The 27,539-nt window shown below is 39.5% G+C and overlaps 1 protein-coding gene across 1 annotated transcript in view; it reads right to left on the minus strand.

Moving 5' to 3' along the window:
* LOC126177075 (facilitated trehalose transporter Tret1-like) overlaps positions 1-27,539 on the minus strand; it is a 122,943-nt gene that overhangs the window by 28,637 nt on the left and 66,767 nt on the right. The window contains exons 2-3 of the mRNA XM_049924313.1: positions 20,379-20,710; positions 12,114-12,383 (exon numbers count right to left, since the gene is read on the minus strand). Of these exons, the coding sequence (XP_049780270.1) occupies positions 12,114-12,383; positions 20,379-20,710 (602 nt within the window). The remainder of the gene's footprint in view (positions 1-12,113; positions 12,384-20,378; positions 20,711-27,539) is intronic.

A 27,539-nucleotide genomic window follows, 5' to 3' on the forward strand; every position in this document is an offset into this window, starting at 1 on the left:
GCATTTATACCTTGACTTATGCACTTATTTTACAATTCCTCATAGCTCTACAGACAGATTCAATAATCCTAATAGCTCCATTATTCCACTAAATATGTCTTACATAACTATTTGCATCACTATGACTAATATGGTTGCCCAATGAGAAATTTTAAATTACTGATCATTTCATTTTGCCAAACATTTATTCTGCCACATGTGAATTGTTATCACTAATGCTCAGATGAGAGATACAATATTTCCTGTTACATTGACATTAATACAAATCTGCTGTATGGATATTACTTATTCATTACATAGTGGCAGAATTATGCTTCTACGGCTTGACCTAAGTATAACCATAATTGACTCTGATTGCTAATTGGATACATTAATTACTCATTACTCATGAGTTACACTTTCTGTTTTATCAGCATATATTAGATCAACATGTATACCTACGGATAACTTGCAAACAGATGTTGCTTGTGTGCTAAATGACATACTTCAAATATCTCATATTCAATATACCTCATTACACATAACTGCTTCAACTTAACAGCACTAAACTTCAAATATATGTATCAACCCTCCATATTCTCTGCAATAGCTACATAAAAAAACTACCCCAGGCTCCTTGGCCTCTCTGCATATCATATTTCACATCATTTATTTGACAAGTATCTCATGTATTAGTTTCTTTATAAGTGTTCCTATTTACAAGGTGATACATTACTTCGATTCTCTCACAATTGCTTGACCTTATCATGCCTCTTAAAATAACTCTATAAGATTACACAAACTCTTGTTTCCTATCACATTTTATAAACATTGGCTTTCTGATCTGGTTCTCATTTTATTATTTCTGGCACTATTAGTTTTGTAATGTACTGACACTAAACTGATTTCTAACTTATTGATTCTTTGACATCTCACATTCTATATCAATAGTAACTACTTGTCCATATTATAAGTCAACTATAAATTTGTTACATGGTTTCTGACTGAATTATTTGGACGACCACTACCTATTCTAACTACTAAACACTAAGTTTCTTAATATAGGTACAGAGGAAGATAGTAGAGGAGCGAAACTTGAAATAAGAAATAAAGTCTCACACAGTCGCCACTTGGTATACCAGCAAAAGAGTTGCTGGGCCCACCTTGTTTAGTTTACCGGGTCTCTTATTTCTTCAATTCGTACCTCATGATTCCTCCATCTGTCTTCTCCCCTCTCATAATTCCTGTCATCATCATCTCTCCTATGATTGTGGTAAAACTGTCGACCATTGCCATGGTTCCGATCACACATCTGGTTGTTTCCCTGTGCACGAGTAGTTTCTAATTGCTCCAATACTTTCATTAAAGTATCTTTATCTTTAATCAGGCTTCCAGATACGTTTTCTTGCATCCTACGACTTAACCTCCTTTTAATTGCTGATATCATTATGTCGTCATTCAATGGATGCTCCAATGTTTCATTCAACTCCCAGAGATGCTCAGCATATTCTCTCAAGGTACCTCTAAAGATATTAAGGGACTTGCAATGCAGTAAATCTTCAAGTGTTGCACACTGATGACTTTTGGACCAGTATTTCTTCAAAACCTCTTCCTCAAATTGACTGTAGCTGGTAACTTCTTCGTTTTTCCTAACTCCCCAGGTGAAAGCTTCACCTTCCATTTTGTCTATTGTGAACTGAATTTTATCTGCATCTTGTAAGCGAGCTGGGAAAACTCCCCGTAACCACTTAGTAAATATCATTGGATGCAATGCCCCTTTGGGTTTATATTTTTGCCACATGTGGGTCTGGGTATACCTATTATCAGTGTTCACTAATGTAACGACCTTGCCCTCCCCTACTGTTAAGGTGGCACTATTTATCATCCTACCAATCTCTTCAGTTTTAGTTTCTGTTGGACTCCCTCCTGCAGCTGTTTGATCTTATTTGTGATTATATGTTCCACAGCCTCCTCCAATTTCACTTGCCTATTTCCCAATTTACCAATATTGACTTGGCACTGCTGTTGTATTTGTACCACATCTTTAATCTGCTGGTGTTGTCGTGTTTCAATTTTCTGCATTCTCCCTTCCAATTCAGTTTTGACACCCTCAACATCTCCCTCAGCTTTTCCAATTATCTCTGCCTTCATATCGTTCATCTCTTCTAGAAGCTGATCTACCTTCATCTCCAATTCGTTATCTCTCTCCTTAAGAGTTATTCTCATCGGTTCCTGGAATTCCTGCAGTCCTTCTCTTAAGCTGTCTTGGTTTTCTTGGGACATCTCTGATATACTCTTCTTGATTTTTTGTTCTCTTTCTTGATTCCTTCATTGCCTTTTTTGATTTCTTCGTTTCCTTTCTTGCTTTCATAATTTCCTTTAGACATATTTTCTATACGCTTGTTGATTTCTTCATATCCTTTCTTCATTTCATCATTTCCTTTGGACATCTATATGCTTGTTGATTCCTTGGAGCATCTTGAATATTATTGACTGTGATTGTCCATCCTCTAGACTCAGTTGCTTTCTAATTGGTTTTACGGGTGTTTCAGAGTAACCGGATGAATGACCCAATGGGCTGTCCATTGACATTCCACTACTACCAATTCCTGACTCATCCTTGTCCTCCTGCCCTATCTCCATTTCTCTAACTACCTCCTTCACAACCTTTTCTTTCAATGCAGGATCCATTCTCAACTATTCACTATGCACAGACAAGAAAAAAAAAAAATAAAAATAACCTCCTGGTAACCCAAACACTCACTAATTAGCTAAAAATTAAATAATACTCCACTATATAAGGTTAACCCAGAATGGCAAAATAGACCTCTCTACTGAACACCATAAAGTACAGAAACCTAACCACATCAAACATCAATGACTGCAATTATACATAAAATCTCGAAGTAACATACACACAACTTATACATGTAGTTTACAATAAATAATGCAAATAATACACTATTTTGTGCTGAACAGCATGAAAACACACACATACTAGCATACCATGCTTCAGAACAAATTCGCAAAGAAATGTTTAAAAACGTATTTTTTTTATAATTTCTGCAACTGTCAAATTGTCAAGTTCTTTCCGCGCTGTGAAGATAGTGCAATACTAATTAGTCTCACGCCAGCAAATCATCCTCACTCACCCCTCGACACTCGTCAAGTCGCGATGTTTTGACGTGAATTTCGCGGCGAATCGCGCTGACGCAGTCCTGTAGTTCAATGGTTGGCGACGGGATGGAGCTGCTGTCACGTATTTAGTTGATCGGCGGGTAGGTGGCGCAGACGTCGTATACTTCGGGGGTTCGCCCCTAGATGTCGAACTCCGCGCCGTCGTTGTTTCTATTTCAGCCACTTGGCTCTGCTGTAGTCACTGGTCAGTGTGGTACATCTCCGCTATCCAACTCCTTGCTGTCGCGGAGTGTGGACCTTCGTCACTGCTTCAAATCTTTGGCTAGCCGCTCACAGTATGGGTGACGTCTTCCAACAATTACGCCACAGTCAACACTCGCAAATGCGGTAACAGTTTATGGTTCCACATCAAATTCAGCGATTTACACCGTTCAAAAGATAATTTCGGATACAAAGGCACTTGAGAACATGCTCCTCATGCATTCGTAACGGAATTTTGACTGGTTCACCTTTTCTTAGAATATGAATTTTACAGTAATTCACGCAGGTTTTCGTGTCCATACTTCAATACATTGTTTATTAACACTGCTCTTGTCACTTAAACTCGTAAGAACAAATTGTTTACCGTATCTCAGTCCCTTTTGCACTGTATTGTATAAATGTGCTTCGTTCCAGCGATTTCTAATTTCCCCATAACGACGTTATGTTACACTGTTTCTAGTTGAAATTAATTTTAGTGACGGTAGCGACAATACCGGATTATTCTTGCACTAAAATCGTCCGATAAATGCCAATGTCTTTCCACTGAAACCAAAAATGGTGCTTAATAAACCATCGTTCGGATCTAAAGACTGCAACTGTCCTTGGCACGGGAGCCAAGGTGAAACACCCCCGTTTTGTCTTTTATTGGGTTTTGTGTAATTTACCGAAGCCGCCAAACAGTTAATTATTATAATTATATGACCGTGTGCTTAATGGATGAGTTTTGTTATAATATAGGTCAATTTGTTATATGGAGGGCAGCTGATTAAAATATCACTGTTACTTGAAGAGCAGTTCGTGGGCAGTTTGTGACAGTTTTGCTGCCACATGGGCAAATTGCATAAAATTTTAAGGCAGCATATACATACGGTGAGTCACATCCCCTTTATTTCGTGTACCGTTGCACGTGTCGAGACGAGGTTTTCGGCAAAAGTTTAAGAGTGTCGAGGGGTACTTATATTTTAATGTTTTTAGCGTTGGAATCAACTGAGATACTGAAGTACGAACGCTATTTTAAATGGAAGAGTTTACATTTTATAACTGCATTCGATAGCCTTTGACAAGACAACTATAGTAACATAGTGTTTGTTAATGTTGACGTTGAAAGCTGTCTTAAAAATATTCGAGAAATGTCTTAGAATGTGAGTGTGCAGTGGCCAGAAACATTATTTGCTGTGAAAACACTGCTAAGCAGGCGTCTCGAACCAGGCTGCGTAGTCGTATACCGTAAGGCAGGCCTGCACTACGAGGATAAAGCTTTATTTCCTCCTGAACCCTTGAACCAGCTTACGTCCTAGATGCAGGTTCACCTACGAATGTAGTATATGGAAATATGACAAGGGTAGAATCTAGAGTATTAAAAAGGCCTTAGGAAAACTATTTCACATTTATGTATCCTCCCAGATTTACATGAGGTGAAACAGAGAAATCAACTGTTCATTCTTCAAACATAAAGAGGTCTTATACGCTGCAGAAAGCAACTACTTTACTAAATATCTAAATGTTAGAAGGAAGATTTGACCTATCTTTTCTTTTACGTGGCTGCGTGCTTCTTAGAGGTAAAATACATACTGCCAGACAACTGTCTCTACCTGCGCTGCTTTAAACTATATCATATGGAATACATTCATTGAACAACAGATTTTATTAAAAATACTTTGGTGATCATTTGTAAACCGCAAAATAAACATTCCTCTTAACGAATATCGTTTCAGGTTGAACGTAAAAACGTAATGACAGTGTTACCATCTAAGTGCAATACACGCTGTCGACTTTTTGACACTACAATGCAATTTCGTGTCCACGTAATTGAAATTAGCAATTTAGTAACCATGATTTGGTAACCATGCAAATCAATCAAGGCACGTTTGCAGTCGCCGTTCGAAAGAACGATGAACAGATGTAATTAAAGTGGATGCACTATCGATTCGACGACTCATATCGTCTGATGTAGATTGGGCTTCGTCATAGACTGTGTCTTTGAGTGCTCCCCAAAGAAAGAAATGGAGTCATATCGAGAGACCCCCGCAGGCCATTTGACAACAGAATTTCGTCCTTTTGAACATCCAGGAAAGTTCTCATTCAGTATTTTCTTTGCAGCACGGGACGAGGAGCTGGACAACCGTGGCGTGCAGCCATATACACTGTCGAATGTCCAGCGGTACCTCTTCTGGAGGAACAGACAGAAAGTTTGTCAGAAATTGTGCGAAAGAATGCCCATTTAGAAAGCCTGAGATAGTGTAAGGTCCCACAATGAAATTTCCTATCATCTACATCTACGTGATTACTCTGCTATTCACAATCAAGTGCCTGGCAGAGGGTTCCATGAACCACCCTCAAGATGTCTCTCTACCGTTCCACTCTCGAACGGCACGCGGGAAAAACGAGCACTTGAATTTTTCTGTGTGAGCCCTGATTTCTCATATTTTATGGTGATGATCATTTCTCCCTATGTAGGTGGGTGGCAACAGAATGTTTTCGCAATCGGAGGAGAAAACTAGTGATTGAAATTTCATGAGAAGATACCGTCGCAACGAAAAACGCCTTTATTTTAATGATTCCCACTCCAATTCACGTATCATGTCTGTGACACTATCTCCCCTATTTCACGATAATACAAAACAAGCTGCTCTTCTTTGTACTTTTTCGATGTCATCCGTCAGTCCCACCTGATGCGGATCCCACACCGCACAGCAATACCCCAGAATAGGGCGGACAAGCGTGGTGTAAGCAGTCTCTTTAGTAGACCTGTTGCATCTTCTAAGTGTTCTTCCAATGAATCGCAGTCTTTGGTTTGCTCTACCCACAATATTATCTATGTGATCTTCCAATTTATGTTATTTGTAATTGTAATCCCTAAGTATTTAGCTGAATTTACAGCCTTCAGATTTGTGTGGTTTATCTCGTAATAGAAATTTAACTGATTTCTTTTAGTACTCATGTGAATAATTTCACACTTTTCTTTATTCAGGGCCAATTGCCACTTTTCGCACCGTACAGATATCTTATCTGAATCATTTTGCTATTCGTTTTGGGTTTGATGACTTTACAATACAGTAAATGACAGCATCATCTGCAGACCATCTAAGACGGCTACTCAGATTGACTCCTATGTCGTTAATATAGATCAGGAACAATAGAGGGCCTATAACACTTCCTTGGGGAACGCCGGATATTACCTCTGTTTTACTCGATGACTTTCCGTCTATTACTACGAACTGTGACCTTTCTGACAGGAAATCACGAATCCAGTCGCACAACTGTGGCGATATTCCATAGGCACGCAGTTTGGTTAGAAGACGCTTGTGAGGAACAGTGTCGAAAGCCTTCTGCAAATCTAAAAATATGGAATCAATTTGACATTCCCTGACGATAGCACTCATTTCTTCATGAGTATAAAGAGCTAGTTGTGTTTCACAAGAACGATATTTTCTGAAACAGTGCTGACAGTGCGTCAATAAATCGTTTTCTTCGAAGTACTTCATAATGTTCGAATACAGTATATGTTCCAAAACCCTAAGGCAAATCGACGTTAGCGATATAGGCCTCTATTTCAGCGGATTACTCCTACTTCCCTTTTTGGGTATTGGTGTGACTTGAGCAATTTTCCAGTCTTTAGGTACGGATCTCTCTGTGAGCGAGTGGTTGTATAAAACTGCTAAATGTGGAGCTATTTTATCAGCATACTCTGAGAGGAATCTGACTGGTATACAATCTGAACCAGAGGCCTTTTCTTTATTAAGTGATTTAAGCTGGTTTGTTACACCGATGATATCTACTTCTACGTTTCTCATCTTGGCAGTTGTTCTTGATTGGAGTTCAGGAATATTTACTTCGTCTTCTTTGGTGAAGGTGCTTCGGAAAACCGTGTTTAATAACTCTGCTTTAGTGGCACTGTCAACAGTGACTTTACCGTTGTTATCGCGCAGTGAAGGTATTGATTGCGTCTTGCCAATGGTGTGCTTCATGTATGACCAGAATCTCTTTGGCCGAGACAGAGTTTCATTATGAAAATTATTAAAAAGCATCTCGTATTGCAGTGCGCACTTTATTTCGAAATTGTGCTAAACTCTGCGGACTTTGGGGATTTTGCGTTCTCTTAAATTTGGTATGTTTTTCTCGTTGCTTCTGCAACAACGATCTGATCCGTTTTGTGTACCATGGGGGATCACTACCATCACTTCTTAATTTATGTGGTATATGTCTCTCAATTGCTGTCGATACTATCTCTTTGGAAACATTCCACAACTTTTCTACACTTCCATGATCAGACCGGAAGGAGTGAAGACTGTCTCTTAAGAAGGCGTTAAGAGCATTTTTATCAGCTTTTTTTAAAATAGATATACTTTGCGTTTCTTTTTTATGGTTGTAGGTGTTACGGTATTCAGCCTATTAGCAACTGTCTTGTGGTCGCTAATCCCTGTATTCGTCACAATACTCACTATTTGTCCATGATTATTTGTTGCTAAAAGGTCAAGTACGCTTTCGAAACCATTTACGCTTCGAGTGGGCTCATGAACTAATTGTTCAAAATAATCTTCCGAGAAAGCATTCAGTACAATTTTGGATGACGTTTTGTGCTTTAAACTTATAATTTTTCCAGCATATCGAGGGTAAATTGAAGTCACCATCGACTACAATTGTGTGAGCGGGGTACTTATTTGAAATGAGACTCGAGTTTTCTTTGTTCAGCAACTATACCTTCTGAGTCGGAGGGTCAGTAAAACGATCCAATTAATAGTTTAGTCCGATTATCAGGTATAACCTCTACCCATACTATTTCACACGAACTATCTACTTCAATTTCTCTACAATGCAAACTACCTCTGACAGCAATAAATACTCCACCACCAACTGTATTTAATCTATCCTTTCTGAACACTGTTAGATCGTCTGAAAAAATTTCGGTTGAACTTATTTCCCGCTTCAGCCAGCTCTCTGTAACTACAACTATTTGAACTTCAGTGCTTTCTATTAGGGCTTGGAGCTCTGGGTCTTCACCAACACAGCTACAACAACTTACAATACAATACCAATCGTTTCTACAACTACCTTACTGTGTTTTACCTGCCCACTTTTAGACGGTCGCCCCTTCTGTGAATCCCTGTTGCACCATACGTTTACGCTCCACGGCCGTTGATGTTGCACCTGACGAAACCAGTGTGGATTTTCGGCTGCCCAATAGTGCATGTTATGGAAATTTACATTAGAGTTGTTTGTAAACCTTTCTTCATCGGTAAAGAGCAAACGATGGAAAAACGTAGCGTCGTCTATCAGTTGCTGAAGAGTGAACCGACAATATTCTGTACGATGTTCGAAATCACCATCGTCGAGTGCCTACTGCGGTGACAGATGATGGAATGGAAATTCTGTTGTGCAGGGTGCGAATGACAGTCGTCTGCCTGATTCCACATTCCTTAGCAATATGTCTCGTACCACTGCGCGGATCCATTAGCGTCGTAGCCAGAACAGTTTCTTCGCGTCCTCTGTCAGTTGCAATCTTCTTTCTTGTCCTCTTTTTGAAGTTCAAGCAGTCTATCCGCACTAGCGTCTTAATAACCCGTGCAATTGCCTGGAGCATCGAACACTGGCGATCCAGGTAGGTAGCCCCACACCGCTGTACTATTTTTACGGTATTTCTTTTACATTCACCACATAAAAGCAGCATATCCATCGTCTCCTCATTGGTGTACTTGTCTGCAAGCAACGAATATCGAAGCAGTAATGAACGGCCTGCAGTGCAGACAAGTAAACAGGCAAATGTGTTGACATTTTGACACAGCGTAGCACGGGCACCGTTAATTCCGATTATGGCCACCATTCTCTCACATTCTAGGACATTTCTCGAATTTTTTTACCACATTTTTCAACGTGAACATTAACAAACGCTATAGCACTTACTTGTCTTCTCAAAAGCTATCGAACGCAGCTATAAAAATTATACGGTTTCATTTAAAAATGTATTTCCTTCAATATCTCCGTTGGTACCAGCGTTAAAAACATTAAATAAACAAACAGAAAACAGGTAACCCTCCACTCTCTAACATTTGCCGAAAACCGCATTTCGATATGTGTAACCGTTCACGAAATAAAAAGGGGTGTTACGTCTTACGTAACTCACCCTGTATAGGGATGAAGTGTTCTCTATGTAAAAGCAGAAGATGACAGCGGTTTGAACTGCAAGATGAGTTTTTGGTGTACGAATAACATTGTTGTTGTTGTTGTTGTTGTGGTCTTCAGTCCTGAGACTGGTTTGATGCAGCTCTCCATGCTACTCTATCCTGTGCAAGCTTCTTCGTCTCCCAGTATCTACTGCAACCTACATCCTTCTGAATCTGCTTAGTGTATTCATCTCTTGGTCTCCCTCTACGATTTTTACCCTCCCCACTGCCCTCCAATGCTAAATTTGTGATCCCTTGATGCCTCAAAACATGTCCTACCAACCGATCCCTTCTTCTAGTCAAGTTGTGCCACAAACTTCTCTTCTCCCCAATCCTATTCAATACCTCCTCATTAGTTACGTGATCTACCCACCTTATCTTCAGCATTCTTCTGTAGCACCACATTTCGAAAGCTTCTATTCTCTTCTTGTCCAAACTAGTTATCGTCCATGTTTCACTTCCATACATGGCTACACTCCATACAAATACTTTCAGAAACGACTTCCTGACACTTAAATCTATACTCGATGTTAACAAATTTCTCTTCTTCAGAAACGCTTTCCTTGCCATTGCCAGTCTACATTTTATATCCTCTCTACTTCGACCATCATCGGTTATTTTACTCCCTAAATAGCAAAACTCCTTTACTACTTTAAGTGTCTCATTTCCTAATCTAATTCCCTCAGCATCACCCGACTTAATTTGACTACATTCCATTATCCTCGTTTTGCTTTTGTTGATGTTCATCTTATATCCTCCTTTCAAGACACTGTCCATTCCGTTCAACTGCTCTTCCAAGTCCTTTGCTGTCTCTGACAGAATTACAATGTCATCGGCGAACCTCAAAGTTTTTACTTCTTCTCCATGAATTTTAATACCTACTCCGAATTTTTCTTTTGTTTCCTTTACTGCTTGCTCAATATACAGATTGAATAACATCGGGGAGAGGCTACAACCCTGTCTTACTCCTTTCCCAACCACTGCTTCCCTTTCATGCCCCTCGACTCTTATAACATTGTTTGTTTTGATAATTCATGGTGTACTTCAGGCTGTAAGCTAGATCAGCAGCGTTTAGCAGACAATTTTTATGTATTTAGATGTACCAAGACCGAGATATGGTCATCGACTAACCTATAATTTAATTAGGTAGTGCAAATTAAGATTGTGTACATTTTAATAAATTATCGATTTGGTTCTGATGCAGAAATATTCAATTCTAAAGCCCATTGTGCTTACAAAATATGTCTTGTATTTTGCTGCAGTGTTAGAATTTTTCGAGTTTTGTAATTGCACCTATGTACAACCTACATGTGTTTTGATAAATAATTTTATTTTCGAAATATCAACTTTGTCATTATCTTTGCTTTTCATTCATCTTTAGTCATGTTGTGTGTAAGCAAAGTAAAGATTCTCCATTTACATTGCTGTTTAAGTGATATATCATAATACAACCACTTTCCTCATTCCTTCGTAAAATGGCCTTTGGATTGAGTATAGTGTTATTTTGTGGTTGAGTATAAGAACTAGAATTTTAGAGAGCCATAGTTCCAATTGGTAAATATCGCACCGGTTTGTTTTGTACTTAACCTCTGTTATGTGTAGTTCAGTTGTAATATAAGGTTCAAATGGCTCTGAGCACTATGGGACTCAACTTCTGAGGTCATTAGTCCCCTAGAACTTAGAACTAGTTAAATGTAACCAACCTAAGGACATCACACACATCCATGCCCGAGGCAGGATTCGAACCTGCGACCGTAGCGGTCTCGCGGTTCCAGACTGCAGCGCCTAGAACCGCACGCCACTTCGGCCGGCGTAATATAAGGCATCTGTTATGTTTTCTAGTGATGCGCTGTTTTTGGCCCCTTAAAATGATGGCGAAACATTACTGAAAACTTTTAGTGATGACATTACGTTCTATGACAGAACATCAAATTGAAATATCAAGACTCTTTGCATATTTATAGTTGTAGCACTTGTAGACGTTGTCATATTTAAATTGAGGGTGCATTCTACTCAATACCAAAAGTAGGCCTAATTATTTACAGTCTTCCACTAATTCAGAATGACTATTGTTTTTGTGTTTGCCTAGTGTTTTAGCTAACATGATGATGTCAAGGATGATAACATGTTGTGCAAATAATAACCTTCAAGGTCAATGACTATTGAAGGTCATTTCTCATCCAGATATACCTACTCACTTGGGTTATAGTATATTGCAGATCACACTATTCTTCGAATTTCTGAGGACAATTGTATCTAGAGGGGACCGACATTAACTTGAGACCATGCTTGCACATAGATGAACCACTGCACAGGAAGATCACAAATGTCCGATGAATGGCCATTAGCTGTATGGCATGGTCGACGCTCCCCTATGAGTCAAGTTGTCGTCCATTTGATTATGGGACATCATAAACCCGTTTCTACCAGGACTCTGTGGAGACAAATGCGAAGGCTTTAGTAACAGGACGACTGACATCAGTTTCAGCCCTTCCCATAACTTTTGGTCACTCAGTCTACGGTTCTTTTCACTGGAAATCTTCTGCAAAGCTGCCCCCTCAAATATAGACTGACCTTCATCTGACGCAGTTCCGACATGATGTCGCGGTCCGGGTCCCGCAGCCAGCGCAGCGACTTCTCCGCGGCGGCGTCCTTTCCCACTGCCAGCAGGTAGTAGGGCGACTCGGGCATCCAGGCGAAGCACGCCACGGCCACCAATGGCGTCACCATCCCAATGATCGCCAGTGTCGTGTACGAGACGAACGGGCCCACGCAGTAGTCGATCATGAAGCCGGTCGTCATCGAGACCTGGATCAGCGAGGAGAGCCCGCCTCTGACGTCTGCCTGCCAACGGAAATTACACAATACAGCACTACAGCATTCGAATCCACATTTGAAATGAAGCTAATAAAAAAATAAAAATCATGGCTAATGACAATACTGAACCCCACACAGAATGTTTCCAAATGCGGTCTTCAACATGTACGTGATGTAGAACCGTGTTGATGTTGAACTGTGCATTTACAAACTTGCATGTGGTAGGAGTGCTTCACCCCTTCTACAAAAGCAGTTATGAAGAATGTATGGTTTCTTTACTGTATACAGTTTTTGGTAAATCGAACTTTGCAAGCCATGCCATGACATCGATGAAACACTAGAGATACTCCTCGCTGCAGACATGTTAAATAATCAGGGATATGACAGGAAGCAAAAAAGTCTAGTAAGAACGGTTCTGAACAGCAGGCCTTAAGAGCTAAGAGCATTCCTTCATCTTTGGTACTATAAGCAAATCTTTTCTGTTGTAAGCTCTTTGCTTTCCATATTTTGGAGATGGTAGAGTGGACCAAAACAAATAAAATGACCAGTAAACATAGCTTCTAAACTGCATATTTTAAGAGCTATGAGCTATGAGCACTTCATCCTCGCTTCTGTGAAATAAATATCTTCTGCTGAGCTCTTAAGATATGCATTTTTGGAGCCAAGTCTACTAGACCTTTTTTTTGTTTTGGTCTGTGCTACCTCCTACCAAACTACCGAAAGCACAGAGTTAGCAGTGGAAGAGATTTGTTTCACAGTATTAAAAATGAAGAAGTGCTCATAGTTTTTAAGTTATGCATTGTAGATTAGATTAGATTAGATTTACTTTCATTCCAATTGATCCGTAGTGAGGAGGTCCTCCAGGATGTAGAACATGTCAGAAAAACAACAATACATGACAAATATTTACAACTCAAACAAATAAGCTAACGTACCATTCCACAGGTCCTAAGTGGAATGACTGTCATTTTTTAATGAACACTATATGAAAGAATCATTTTACAAATACTAATGCACTGAATTTAAAATAAAAAAGTTTATTTATTTATTTATAAGGTAATAAACGTGTAATACAACTACTATAATACTTATTTACAATGAACACCTTACTGCACTGAAATGGTGCAGAAGTTAGATTGTAGTCTCTCTCTCTCTCTCTCTCTCTCTCTCTCTCTCTCACACACACACACACACACACACACACACACACACACACACACACACACATACACACACACACATACACACACACTTATTTACAATGAACACATTGCTGCACTGAAATTGTGCAGAAGTTACATTGTACTTAAATATATACACACACAAATCAGTTGTTTCTACAGAGAAATTCATCAATGGAGTAGAAGGAGTTGGCCACCAATAAATCCTTTATTCTTCTCTTAAACTGATTGTCATTGGTTGTTGAGCTTTTTATGGCTGCTGGCAAGTTATTGAAAATGTGTATTCCTGAATAATGTACACCTTTTTGCACGAGACTAAGTGACTTTAAATCCTTGTGAAGATTATTCTTATTTCTAGTATTGATTCCATGAATTGAGCTGTTGGTTTGAAAAAGTGATATATTTTTAATGACAAATTTCATTAAAGAATAAATATATTGGGAAGCAGTAGTTAATCTCCCTAGTTCCCTAAACAGGCTTCTGCAGGATGTTCTTGAGTTCTCACCACATATAACTCTTACTGCACGTTTTTGTGCCCGGAAAACTTTAGCCTGGCTTGATGAATTACCCCAAAAATAATCCCATATGACATTATGGAATGAAAGTAAGCATAGTATGCCAGCTTTTTCATTTTTATATCCCCTATGCCTGACACAATTTGCATTGCACATAGAGATTTGTTAAGACGCTTCAGTATTTCTGTAGTATGCTTTTCCCAGTTGAATTTATTATCAAGCTGTAATCCCAAGAATTTAACACTGTCCACTTCTTCTATCTGCTTGTCAGCATACGTCAGGCATATACTCGTGGGATACCCCTTACAAGTTCTGAACTGTGTGTAGTGTGTTGTTTTTTTTTTTCAAAGTTTAGTGACAAGGAATTGGCTAGGAACCAGTGATTTACCGGGTTCGATTCATGGCGGGGTCAGGGATTTTCTCTGCCTCGTGATGGCTGGGTGTTGTGTGCTGTCCTTAGGTTAGTTAGGTTTAAGTAGTTCTGAGTTCTAGGGGACTGATGACCATAGATGTTAAGTCCCATAGTGCTCAGAGCCATTTGAAGCAGTGATTAATGTCCACAAATATTTTATTAGCTAATCGTTCTAAGACTACACATGATTTGCTATTTACTGCAATGTTTGCATCATTAGCAAACAAAATCAACTTGGCATCTGGCAATGTTACTGATGAAAGGTCATTGATACACACAAGAAAAAGTAAGGGCCCGAAAATGGACCCTTGTGGGACCCCACATGTAATTAGCTCCCAGTTGGATGCTGCCTGATAGCTTGATACATGTCTCTTTCCTAATAACACCCTTTGTTTCCTGGGATATAAGATCTGAACCATTTTGCAGCATTTCCTGTTACACTATAATATTGTAATTTACTTAAAAGGATATTGTGATTTACACAGTCAAATGCCTTTGACAGATGACAAAATATACCAGTTGCCTGCAGTTTTTTACCTAATGAATTAAGCACATTTTCACTGTGAGTGTAGATAGCCTTCTCAATATCAGATCCCTTTAGAAATCCGAACTGTGACGTTGACAGTATGTTATTTGAGATATGGTTATAAAGCCGATTGTATATTACTGTTTCTAAAATTTTTCAGAATGTTGGCAAAAGTGAAATTGGATGGAAATTTGATGCTATTTCTTTATCTCCCTTCTTAAACAGTGGCTTAACTTCAGCACATTTTAACCATTCAGGAAATATTCCACTGATAAATGACTGGTTACACAGATATCTTAATATGTTACTTAACTCAGAATCACATTTAGCTTTGTTGATATTTCATCATACACACTAGATGTTTTTGATTTTAAAGATTTTATGATGGACATTTTTTCTGCTGGGGTAGTGAGTGACAAATTCATATTATGGAAGTTTCTTGAAATGTCTGGTCTGAGGTATTCCATAGCAGCATCTACAGAACCTGACAACTCCATCTTTTCAGTAACAGTTATGAAATGTTTGGTAAAAAGTTCTGCAACACTTTACATATCTGCCACCAATGTATCATTTACTCTTAATGCTTCATGTCTGGTTCTACCGGTCTCCTCCTTCACTATATCCCATATTGTCTTTATTTTGTTATGTGTCATGACTATCTTTTCCTTGTAATATATTTGCTTTGATGTCTGTATTACAGTCTTTAACATTTTGCAGTATTTCTTGTAATGTGCTATAGTATCAACATCAGAACTGTTGTGGACTGACAGATACAGTTTTCTTTTTGTTTTACAAGATACCCCTATTCCTTTGGTAATACATGGCTTCTTTGTAGACTTTGGTCTAACCTTGGTAAGAACCCATGTTTATTAGAAATTTTTGCTTTGAATGGACTTCCCTGTCACAACCCCGAATTTTGACCATTCCTCCTGGGCAAACCTGTATACACAAACACTCTAACCTCAATCTTAATAATAATAAAATCAGTAACCCTTTATAATACCATACTCAACAACTCTACCGTTCTCTAAAACAGAATTAGTATAGTTTATTAATACATGATGATTAACAACTTCATCCTGATGGATCAACCTGCATCACAAATTCTCAACCCCTATGTATTAGGTTAGAAGAATCTAGATTTCCTTATGTGTCTTTGATGACTTTAATTTTTAACTTCGTATTTTTGTTTGATGTGTTAAACTGCATGAACAGTTAGAGATTATAAATTTGCACTCATCCCCTCCCTTAACCTAGTCTTGCTCCTCAGCTTGTAAAGCTATTATCGATGTTATGTTTATTGCTCTGGTCTAACTTCTTTGTCTATTTTTATGTGAAGTGACTTCTGTGTAACTATGTTCTTCTATGTAACATCCAGGTATATGTTTTATTCACTATTTATGATAATTTATGTAACTGTAATTACTCTATGGATGTAATGTCAAAAGTAATGTGTTGTAAAAGAATGTAAAAGTTAAAACTTTAATTGTAATTTTGGTTTACGGATAGGGAAAGTAGGTTTGTATTCATGAAAAACTCGGTGGGAAGTCCTTCTGCAACTGAAGTGGCTAGGCAGGAATAGAAAAAGTGGATCTGGCGGTCAAACTGCGAAAGTCCTTTGTGGCATGAGTCAGACAGACTTGCAGCCAAAGGGTGGGCATCTTGTGCACTGAAAGAGGTGAGAAGAACTGGAAGATTAAATAATATAGACTCAGATGCGGAAGTAATTTGGCTTATTCTTCATACGCTAAGAAGAGAATTTTCAGAGCTTGTTACACAGGAAGAAACATTGATACTTTTTTCGTCTTTTTTTAGTAGCACAGGAGATCGATACTGCCACCAGCTTCATCTGAAATTATCAACTGTGTAATGCATACTTGCGTGGATCAGTTATATGGTTTCATTTTAATTAATAATTCTGGGTTCTGTAAACTTTGTGTCGAGCCACCATGTTTTATCACTAGTCATTTACCTGGAGATGGTCCTATCCCAAGCGCTATGATAAATCTAAGTATCCTATTTTATTGAACTGAAAGGCCATTATCTTCCTTAATGAAAGTAAATAAAATTGATGAAGTCGTAAAGTACATAATTATTTAGTGAGCCTATGTTTTGAAACACTTCGTGTAGTTTTCATAAAGGGACAGTTAATATTTCATCAAAGTACAATTACTAAGAGCAGATTTAAAGTATTTAGTTCAAAGATATATTTATTGCAATAATAACATGTACAACTTCATGTGTTATGTTGTTAACAGTGTTTCCTGTATTGTGTTGTGACTGAAGTGCTCAGCCTCGATCTGATTCCACCAATAGATAAGTTTTAGATTTCACATTACAACAACAGCAATCAAGTATAAGCAATTGGCTAGAAACATTCAAACTATACTAAATCCAGGTTTCACATGTTCCACTTGAGCTAAATAATATTAGGAAGTGAATATTCCTTGAGAATGCAAATAATGATCAGTACAAAAGATACAATTACTTCATAACTATTTCAATAGTAGTAATTTCCTGTAGTTAAACTGACAAAAAAACCTCTTTTCCAAGTCAGTACTGCTCCACCATTAGTAAGCATTTACCTATAAATATCATTATCTTCCTATTGTAATGCACAGATAGTGTTACTAAGAGCCAGTTGAAGCCTAAACGTATTACTACTCATCCTGTGTAGTTAAAGTCAAATAACCAGTGTATAACTTGTTAAGTTGTGCTACTATCTTCCATCTTACCAGAAAACACAAGTTCAGTATCAAGTAAAGTCAATCGCAATAGGTAACTTTCTTTATGGATCATGTTAGTACTTGGTACAACTTTGCCTAATTAGGATGGCGACCTTTACCTTTTGCATAATTACAGTTTACTTCATTATTAATAGAAACTTGGTTCGATTCCCCTTTGTTTTTGCTGTTGTTTCCTCTCAAAAGCAATCTTTCCAGAGTCGAAAAACAGTCCAGTACCTTTCCAATGCGCACAGTCACAATCACAAAAATAAAAATTCTTTCACAGGAGTAACATTATCGGTATATTACTAATCTGATAGTTTGCAGTAGTCTTATAACCTCCCCTGCCCCAGCCAACACTCCACTCACTCCTTTCTCTCCCCTCTCCCCCCACTTCCACCCCTCCTCTCCTCTCCTCTTCTCTCATCTCCTTCTGTCTTCCCTCCCCTTCCCTTTCCTGCCCACCTCGTTTGTCCTCTCCCTTCCCCACCGTTCCCTTCCACTCCTCTCAACTGTGTCCCTTCTTATCTCTCCTCTCGTTCCTTTCCCTTCTATCCTTCCCCTTATTCTCCCCACTGTAGGCTTTCCTCCTCCCCACACGTTACCTCCTCCTTTCCCCTACGTGTTACATCTTACTGCTCATGAACAGTGCTAGTTTTACTTAGTATGCAAATATGACATTAAACTGAATAACTTTGTAAACTTTGCCAGAAAGCGAAATTTTAATTTAAGGCTGGTCAACATTTTTACTGTAACACTTTTCTGTTACCAAAGGAATCTCCATGGACAAACAGATTCTTCCATGTGGCTCCTGTGCTGTGTTAGTTTACTTGTCACTGGAATTATTGTCATGGTGGTTAGAGGTGACTGTATGTGAGGTGAGGTGCTGAAACTGAAGAACTGTGTTTACTATGTCCATGTATGCTATTTGGCGGGAACCAACAAATCTTGCATCGGATTGCTATTTTTGTACCTACCTCCCTTAAGGAAAGGAGTCAACACTTAGAGAAAGAGGAATATTCAATACACTGACATCCCATCTGTCATTAGTCCTGTGTTCATGGAGAAGGATTGCCAATCCAGTTTCCCCACGTGTACTACCATCAAGCAGTGATAGCGATGGTGCTGAACCAACACATACAGTCAAAAAAGTGCAGTCGTCTGCCAATGATATTGACCCTAAATTTAGCCCAATGACGTCATTTGGAGAACCACGCAAACTCACATGGTGTGAACTTAGCGATCTGATAAGGGATATACATAGATCCCGTACTCTTTCTTACCTTCACGACTGCAGCAGTGGAATCTCTCCACCGACACAGTATGTGATTCTATGTTTCGGGAGGCGCATATGCTGCCTTAACTAAAGAAAGTTATACCAGGTTGAAATAAACTGATCAGGCAGAACATTATGGCCACCGACCTATTATCGATATAAACCTATCCAGGCGTCCGCCTGCTTCGCTGGGTGGTAACGTGCTTGCCTCCAATGCAACAGGGTCCAGGTTCGATTCCCAGCCGGGTTGGAGATTTTCTCCGCTCGGGGACTGGGTGTTGTGTTGTCCTCATCGTCATTTCATCCTCATCACCGGCGCGCAAGTCGCCCAATGTGGCGTCGAATGAAATAAGACTTGCACTTGGTGGCCCAACTTCCTCGAATAGGGGCCTCCCGGGCAACAATGCCATACACTCATTTAATTTCGCCCATCCAGGCGATAGCAGCGTCACCTGGCGAGGAATGGCTGCTATTCAGATACACATGGTGCATATAGTATCAGTGACTGTGCTGTCCGTGTGTAGAATGGCGAAGGGGCACAATCTGTCAAAGTTTGACTGGGGGCAGATTCTGATGACATGGGGGCTCAGCATAAGGAGTTTGGGAACTGCACGAATTGTCGGGCGGTCGAGGAGCGCAGCGGTGTGTGTATTCAGCACATGGCGAAACCAAGGTGAAAGGACATACAGATGTGTTTGGGTTGCGCAGCCACCCCTCATTTCAGATGTCGGACGTTGTAGGCTGGGCACAGTGATAAAACAGGACAGGCAGCGAACTGTGGTGGAATTAACATCAGACTTTAATGCTGGATGGAGTACAAGTGTGTCTAAACACACAGCGCACCGAGCACTCCTAATAATAATCCTCCGCAGCTGACGACCCATGTATGTGGCAGTGTTAACGCCATGACATTGAAAACTATAACTCTAATGGGTACGTCACCATCGGCACTGGAATCTGACACAGTGGCTGAGCGAATACCGATACCTTCTTCCTCATACTGATGGGAGGACGCGAATTCGTCGTCTTCCAGGGCAACAGCTCCTTGGCACCCGTACTGTGGGACAGAGACCAGCTGGTGGCAGCTCCATTATGCTCTGGGAAACATTCACGTGGGCGTGCGTGGCTCCAGTGCTGCTCATGCAATGCATCACGATGGCCAAAGAGTATCGTACTGTACACTGGGTGCAGGCCATGTACGCCCCTTCATGACGGTCATGTTTCCCAGTGGTATTTTTCAACATGAGAATGTGGCATGTCACAAGAGCAGGAGTTTGATGGATTGGCTTGAGGAGCACAGTGGCGAGTATAGTGATATTGCAATGTCTAGAAGCCATCAGGTACAGCCAAGTGCAAGCACGAAAACGGGAGAGGAGCGACATGTACCTGAGCGATCTCCCCCACGTAGGTCGGCATGGCGGCGAAGATGAGTCCGACGCCGAGGCCGGACACGAAGCGCACGACGCACAGCCAGACGGGCTCGTACTCGCAGAAGATGAGCGCCACCCAGCTGAGCACAATGGGCACGGCGCCCAGCATGACGGTGGCCTTGCGGCCCAGCTTGTCGGACAGCCAGCCGCCCAGCCAGGGACCCACGGCGGCGCCCAGCGACGGCAGAGACCCCGCCCACGACCCCTGCGAAGGGGTCAGGCTCATCTTGGGCAGCGCCGGCGACGACCACGCCATTACGATGCCACCCGCCAGCATCGCCAGGTCGCCTGTTGGCAGCCATTAAAACTCTGCGAAACACTGTCATCCCTAAGACAGCTTACACATCCGTCTGTCGCATCTCTCCTCCAAGTCTCCCTGTCTACTTGCTCTAACGAAATACTACAGAACTTCAAACGATAGAGATGGCGCAGTGGTTAGCACACTGGCCTAGCTTTCGGAAAGACTACGGTTCCAACTGGAGGCCGGCCATGTTGATTTAGTTTTTTCGTGATTTCCCTAAATCGCAAATGCTGGGATGGATCCTTTGAAAGGGCACCGCCAATTTCCTTCCCCATCCTTCCCTAATCCGATGGAACAGATGACCTCACTGTTTGGTTCCATCCCCCAAATCAACCAACCAACCAATCAACCAATTAACCAACAGACCTTAAGCATGGAGACGAATTGCATATCACTGTACTGAAGTAGGAAGAATTCTTGTCTATGATAACTGTTTTCTTCCATCACCTCTTGGCAAAATAACTCTACAATTACAAATGAAAAGGACTATTGTGGATGTTCTACAGTTTTAATATAATCATACACTGCCGGCTTTCGCTGCTGGTATTTGCGTCCTTCAATTGGCTATGAACCACTTATTAATGTCAATAAAAATTTGATTAGCTGCCCTTTCTACATTTATATTTGATTTACTATTTATTTCAATGTTTGTATCATCTGCAAATAAGACAGTAATGTAATAGATGGCAGGTCATTAATATACAAAATAAAAAGTAGTGGACCTAGTATGGAACCTTGGGGAACACCACATCTAATTTCTTCCCAGTCAGATAATATCTGATTGCCTACTGCTGAAGTGCCCTGTAAGTGTAAATAGTCTTCTCAATATCAATACCCTTAAGAAACCCAGACTGTGACTTTGACAGTACGTTATTTTCACTAAGGTGCTTAAGTAGATGCATGAATATAAGCTTTTCAAAGATTTTTGAAAAATCTGGCAAAAGTGAGAGCGCTCAGTAATTTGACGGCATTTATTTGTCCCCTTTCTTCTGGAGAGGTATAACTTCAGCATATTTAAGCCAGTCAGGGAATGTTCCTGTGATACGTGATAAGTAACTTAACTGTATCCCATATTGTTTTTATTTTATTGCTGGATGTATTTATCTTCTTCTCATAACACAATTCTGGATAACCTTCTTCGATATTTTGTAGTAATTTTTGTAAGGAGCTATAATGCTAGTATCAAATATTTCCCTACACATTAGATAGAGTTTCCTTTATGTCTCACATGATGTCTTTATCCCTTGAGTGATCCATGGTTTCTTATTAGACTTCTGCTTAATTTGAGTTACCTTCAGGGGAAAACAATTTTCAAATAAGGTGCTAACTTTTTTAATGAATGTTTTGTATTTTCCATTTGTGTCTTGGATGCTGTAAACATCCATCCAATTAATTTCTTTGAGCAATCTCCTCAATTTCTCAGTTTAGACTGTTTTATTGGCCTTCTGTACTCAGTTCTGATAGATGTTTTACCTTGACACTTTTCAAAATTTAATGTTAGGTGTTGCATGTCATGGTCTGATAGCCCATTTACTACTGGTTTTGTAATGTGGCTTAGTTGCCTAGAATTGTCTACAAAGATATTATCAGTGGCTGTCTTAGAACATTTGTACACCCTAGTTGGGAAATTTACAGTAGAAATTAAATTGAATGACAATGTAACTGATTTTAGTAACTGTTCACTGACAGTGTTTTCAGGACATCTATATTAAAATCACCAGCAACCACTAGTTATTTGTGTTTTTTTTAAATTTTAGATGAGGTAATATATCTTCAAGGCGGTTTATAAACAGGTTGAAATTACCTGAAGGTGCTCTGTATATGGCTACTATTATAAAGGACCTATTATGAAATTCTATTTCTGTTGCACATGCTGCTAAGTGCTGCTCTAAGCAAAATTTATTAATGTCAATATTCTTAAATTTAAAACTGTTTTTAACAAATATGGCAACTCATCCTTTCTCCATATCTTCTCTACAGAAGTAAGAGGCTACCTTAAATTCTGTAAGGTTTAACACATCTATAACAGTGGTCACATGATGTTCAAAGAGGCAGATTACACCAACTGGGTTCGATGACTCTAATTCATCAATGCACATAAGTTGTTCATTATAATTACTTCGAAGCCCTCGAATATTTTGATGGACTAAAGATAGTTGGCATTTCACATTCACCAAGAAGAAATCGGGTGAAAATAAAATTGTAAGACGTCATGCTCTCCTGACCTTCATTGCTTACATATTCAGCCCTCACAATCATATTCCGCACGTCAAGAGGCTTCTTTTGAACCCAAACTCGATAAGATAAAGTCAGTGTTGTATGAATTCATGTAAACAATATGCAAATAACTAATAAATCGCAAGTGCGCTCTGTGGTTGAAATACTCGAGGCTGGCGTACACACATACATTCCAGACACGATGGTCATAGGAGCTTTTAGTTCGAGAGAGGCAACCACATGCCAGTAGGCCAGTCCCAACCCATCTACGTCAGCTGGTGGCCGCCCGTGGAGTGGACAGCGATCACCTGAGGGAAAGGAGGAATGACCCCGTGTTTGGCTTAAAAGCAAATTCCGCCTCATTGTGTGGGAGCGGCCAGCCTATGTATTCTTTACACATAGCACACAGTTTCAGAGATTTCCGAATTGGTCACCTTAAACGAAACGTCATTCTCCCGTTTTAGAAGAGCAATTCTCATTGGCAGACGATATTTCTGACGCCTTGAGCTGAAGGAGTAATGGAAGAGACCAAAAGATATACCCCTTCATGTCTGGCATGGAGAGGTGCCGTTCCGTTGTCGCTCTTGGAGCGAGGAACCAGTCTCTCCTCAGTACTTCACTGGAAGAGCACCTCTGTCAAGAGCAAATCGAAGTGCAACTCTCTATATTGAGTCCTTGCGATTAAGCGTTGTTCACTGTGTTGGCCGACACACTTATTGTGCGGTGTGAATGGACAGAGTTATAGTTAAACGCCTGTGAGCGAATTTTTGAGTGGCATCATGGTGGACTGGTTATCTGACCGGTGTACTACGCCAATAGTTAAACTAGGGGCGAATAGGACTCCTTGACTTCATCAAGGCGTAGGGATAGTTTGATTGGCAAAGGTCAATCCAGATAGAATGAGAGTTTTATTTGTCAGCAGCGAGTGGCGCAGACAGCAGGCATTGCAGCTTACGGTATTGTGCGCTACAGCCATTGCAAGCCCCATATTTCCTCCACAAGAGTACACTTCATTGCATTTCACATGCAACAGCCTCGACCGTACCTAGCAACATTCTAAAGGATAGTTATTCAAGTTGAGTAGGCGTGCTTCTCAGCCATTCTGCCAAGTCAACAACCATTCTTAACTTAAATATAGAAATTTCATTAGCGAATCCTATCCTTGAGAGGTAACTTCACATTCTGAAAAAAAAAACAGGATATAACTTGTTCAATTCATAACTTCTCAGAATTTTTGCAAAATAAATAATAACTTTCGTTAGTTTCATGTTTTTCTTACACTAACTAGCACTACTCCAGTACCCAAGTATCCCACTAGTTATGTATGAAATTTTGTGAATTTTTGTGTAATTTCCTTACAGCTGACGACTTCAGAAGATATTTATTGCTGAAAGTTTTTCAGGCAATTCTCTTTAGAACGTTAGGAGCGTCTGTCTGACTTCTGTAGTAGTGTGGGGGTGCAAATTGCACCTTGCAGGAGCCACAGGGTAAAGGGTACATTTCAGATTAATCCGTTGCACAGAATAACAGAATCTCAGATCAACCCCATGCTCACAAAATTTCTGCTGATTGCTGTAAATTTTTAACCAACAGCTGTGTTTGCTGATCCAACGTGCCAGGATTATGCTGTTTGATTTCTTTCTCAAACTGAAGGTTTGTTTCAATCTTTACTTCTCTCAGAACTTGACTTCGTTCTGTCCTACCTATCCTATAAAAGGTGCTGCTCCAACACCTATGACCAATGTTATATTACCACTCATGGTAGTGTCTCCCCCCCTTTACATTTTGTGCTATTAGCCCAGCCAGTTTACCCTTCCCTTTCCTGTTGAGGTGTAGGCCATGTCTAGTATAATCTCACCTACTGAGAGAATCAACAGGAACCAAATCAATATGTGACACCACACCCAACTCAAGTAGCCATTCCAACTACAAATTAACTCTCCTGACTGAAGAGTTTAAATGAGGTCGGTCATGGCGTCTCAGAACAGACACAAACTCAAACTGGTCCTGCAAAAGTAAAAATCTTACTTCAGCGAGAATAAGTCAAATTAAATTACTGCAAAACAAGAAAACACTTTTACGAAAGATTAGGTCTAGTCTCAATCGTATGTAAACAAACTTACTTTAGTGACAATAAGTTAGATTACCGAAAAGAAGAAGAAAAACACGTTTACAAAAATAAGGCCTAGTCGCAACTGTGTTTAAACAAAGCTATTACCGTATGTGCAAATTTTCCAGATACCGGAACTTAAAATTTACACTGTGTTTCGCAAAACAAAAGTTAAACAACAAAGGGATACGCTTTTCTTAACTTTCTGGAACAGAACAGAACAATTAGATGAGATTCTATAAGTTTTCTGCGCTAAAATGTATGCAAGAATACGATCGCAACCCTTCTTTATGTTCCTTTCAAATTTTCTGGAATAATACGTAAAGAGAAGTGAAACCTTTAATAGTTAGCTTGAAAAACACACTAATACACGTATTAAACTAGTTTCCTGAACTAAACTGAGTTTTATTGCAGTCTAAATCACTTATCTGTACGGCAGGACAAAACTCACGCGTCTCGCCTGGTGGAGGGCTAAAAACAGAGTAAATGCCTCTTCGACACCGCAGTAGTAAATAAATTTTAAATGCTAAAGTTAAACAATAAAAAATATAAAGGGAACAAACCAGAAAAACATTGAAGACTAAACCTCTAAAAGACTTCAATTAATACTCACATTTTTCCAATGCTTGTACTGTGTTCAATCCTATTTCTCCATTTGACATGTATCTGTTTATTTTTATTGTTTTTGTCGATGTACTATATATATATTATGTGGTTTTATATGTACAGCTTCCTTACAGTAAGGACATTTATATACCACTGACATATAATTTCCCTCATATATTCTCTTTTACAATTATCATTTCTATCTTTTACTCTCTTTCTGCCTCATCTTCCACATGTATCACCTCCTCAAGCTAGTCTTCAATACTCCTTGTATTTTATTAGTTTTATTTTATTGTGCTTGTTAAGCTAGTTTAAAATTTAAATTGTTAATTGCATTGTTTTAACATATGCATACTATTTGATATAAAACCTGGCCACTATCCAGCTGCCAATGAAACTAAGTTGGAATCCTTCACTTAAGGCGCCAATAAAATGGGCCACCTCTCAGAATTCGAAGTTCAGCCATCTGCGTGATCTGGAAACACTGTAGGATGCAGAAGTTTCTGAAGGAAGTGTTGTCTTCCATTCGAGCTGTTGCAGTTCTGTATGTGCTCTTGGTCAAGTGGTGAATGCCACACAATTCAAACACAAAACGTGAGTACTAGTCCACTCCTTCCTTTATTTTTTAAAACACATTTCGTCTTTCTATTAAATGTATTAGTCTGATAGAACCTGAACGATAATTTGCTTCATTTTCTAACCCAACAATAATAACAAAAACTTCTAGAAACAAATTTGCCAAGGATCTCGTGGATGTATCAAGATCAGAACAGTTCAAGCTCGAGATTTTTCTCGCCCAACAACTGACATTGCCATCAGCCGCCTGACGCCAGCCGCCGACCGGTTAGGTCATCACGTCATGGCGCATCTATCACACGTTTCTACTCATGCATTGGTACCTGGTAACTATAAACCTGTTTGTTGTTGTAGTTTCATTTTCTGCATGAAATAACCTCGGTACACTGAGTGAACAATATGCAGCAACATAACACATTTCGGTTGTTACAAGTGTATTTATCAAACATCATTTTCTTATTTGCACCACTAGTTTTATCTTGCAGTTGCATATTGGATTTTGTGTACTTGAATTTTATGATAGATATTTAAACGCTGTAAAATGGATTCGATAGTAAAAAAGGTCTAACATTTGCAATTTATTGTTTGCTTTGGTTTTAATATGGAGATGAAAGCAGCAGAGGCAGCCCTCAACAACTGTATCATGTGTGGAACATTATCAAGAAAGATCGGTCTTGCATTAATGATTTTTCACATTCAGGAAATCTTGATAATTAACCTATGTCAAGAACTGCGACCATTTACCTTCATTCAGAGCTTGCATTCAACAGGCAAGGTTCAGTAGTCGGATACTGGAGTACTACATGCTGTAATTCAAAGCAATAAAAATCAAATTTGTGACTATTACTGCGTTTTTCTTGTGTGGCATGCGCTCATTAAGCACACCTGTGTAATATTGCTACTGAGTGATGATGATTTTATGTTGACTACTTAAGAAGAAATTAATGGCTGAGCCCTAACAAAATGCATATACTCTAGTAAAGCTCAGTGTGAACAGATATTTTTTTTTAATTTGGTGGCTAAATTTGTGTTGTGCAGTGTAAACTTCTCCCTGGGTGTGTCTCCATCTGCAGATGGGATTTGTTGTCAACAACTGCGGCACTTTCTGGCTGCAGTGTAAGAAAAACGACCAACAAAAGTGCATCAAGTGTTGCTATTACAGGACAATGACCTCTGCTGATTTTATAGATCAAACTAGTCAGGAGTTTGTTTGGGAAGTCACGCCTCAAACACTTAATCTTCTGATGAGATACCCCCAAATATTGACCTTTCCCTCTTGGTATAGAAGGACTGTCGCGAAAATTTTA

Source organism: Schistocerca cancellata, chromosome 3, assembly GCF_023864275.1.
Source record: "Schistocerca cancellata isolate TAMUIC-IGC-003103 chromosome 3, iqSchCanc2.1, whole genome shotgun sequence".
NCBI classification, from domain to species: Eukaryota; Metazoa; Arthropoda; class Insecta; order Orthoptera; family Acrididae; genus Schistocerca; species Schistocerca cancellata.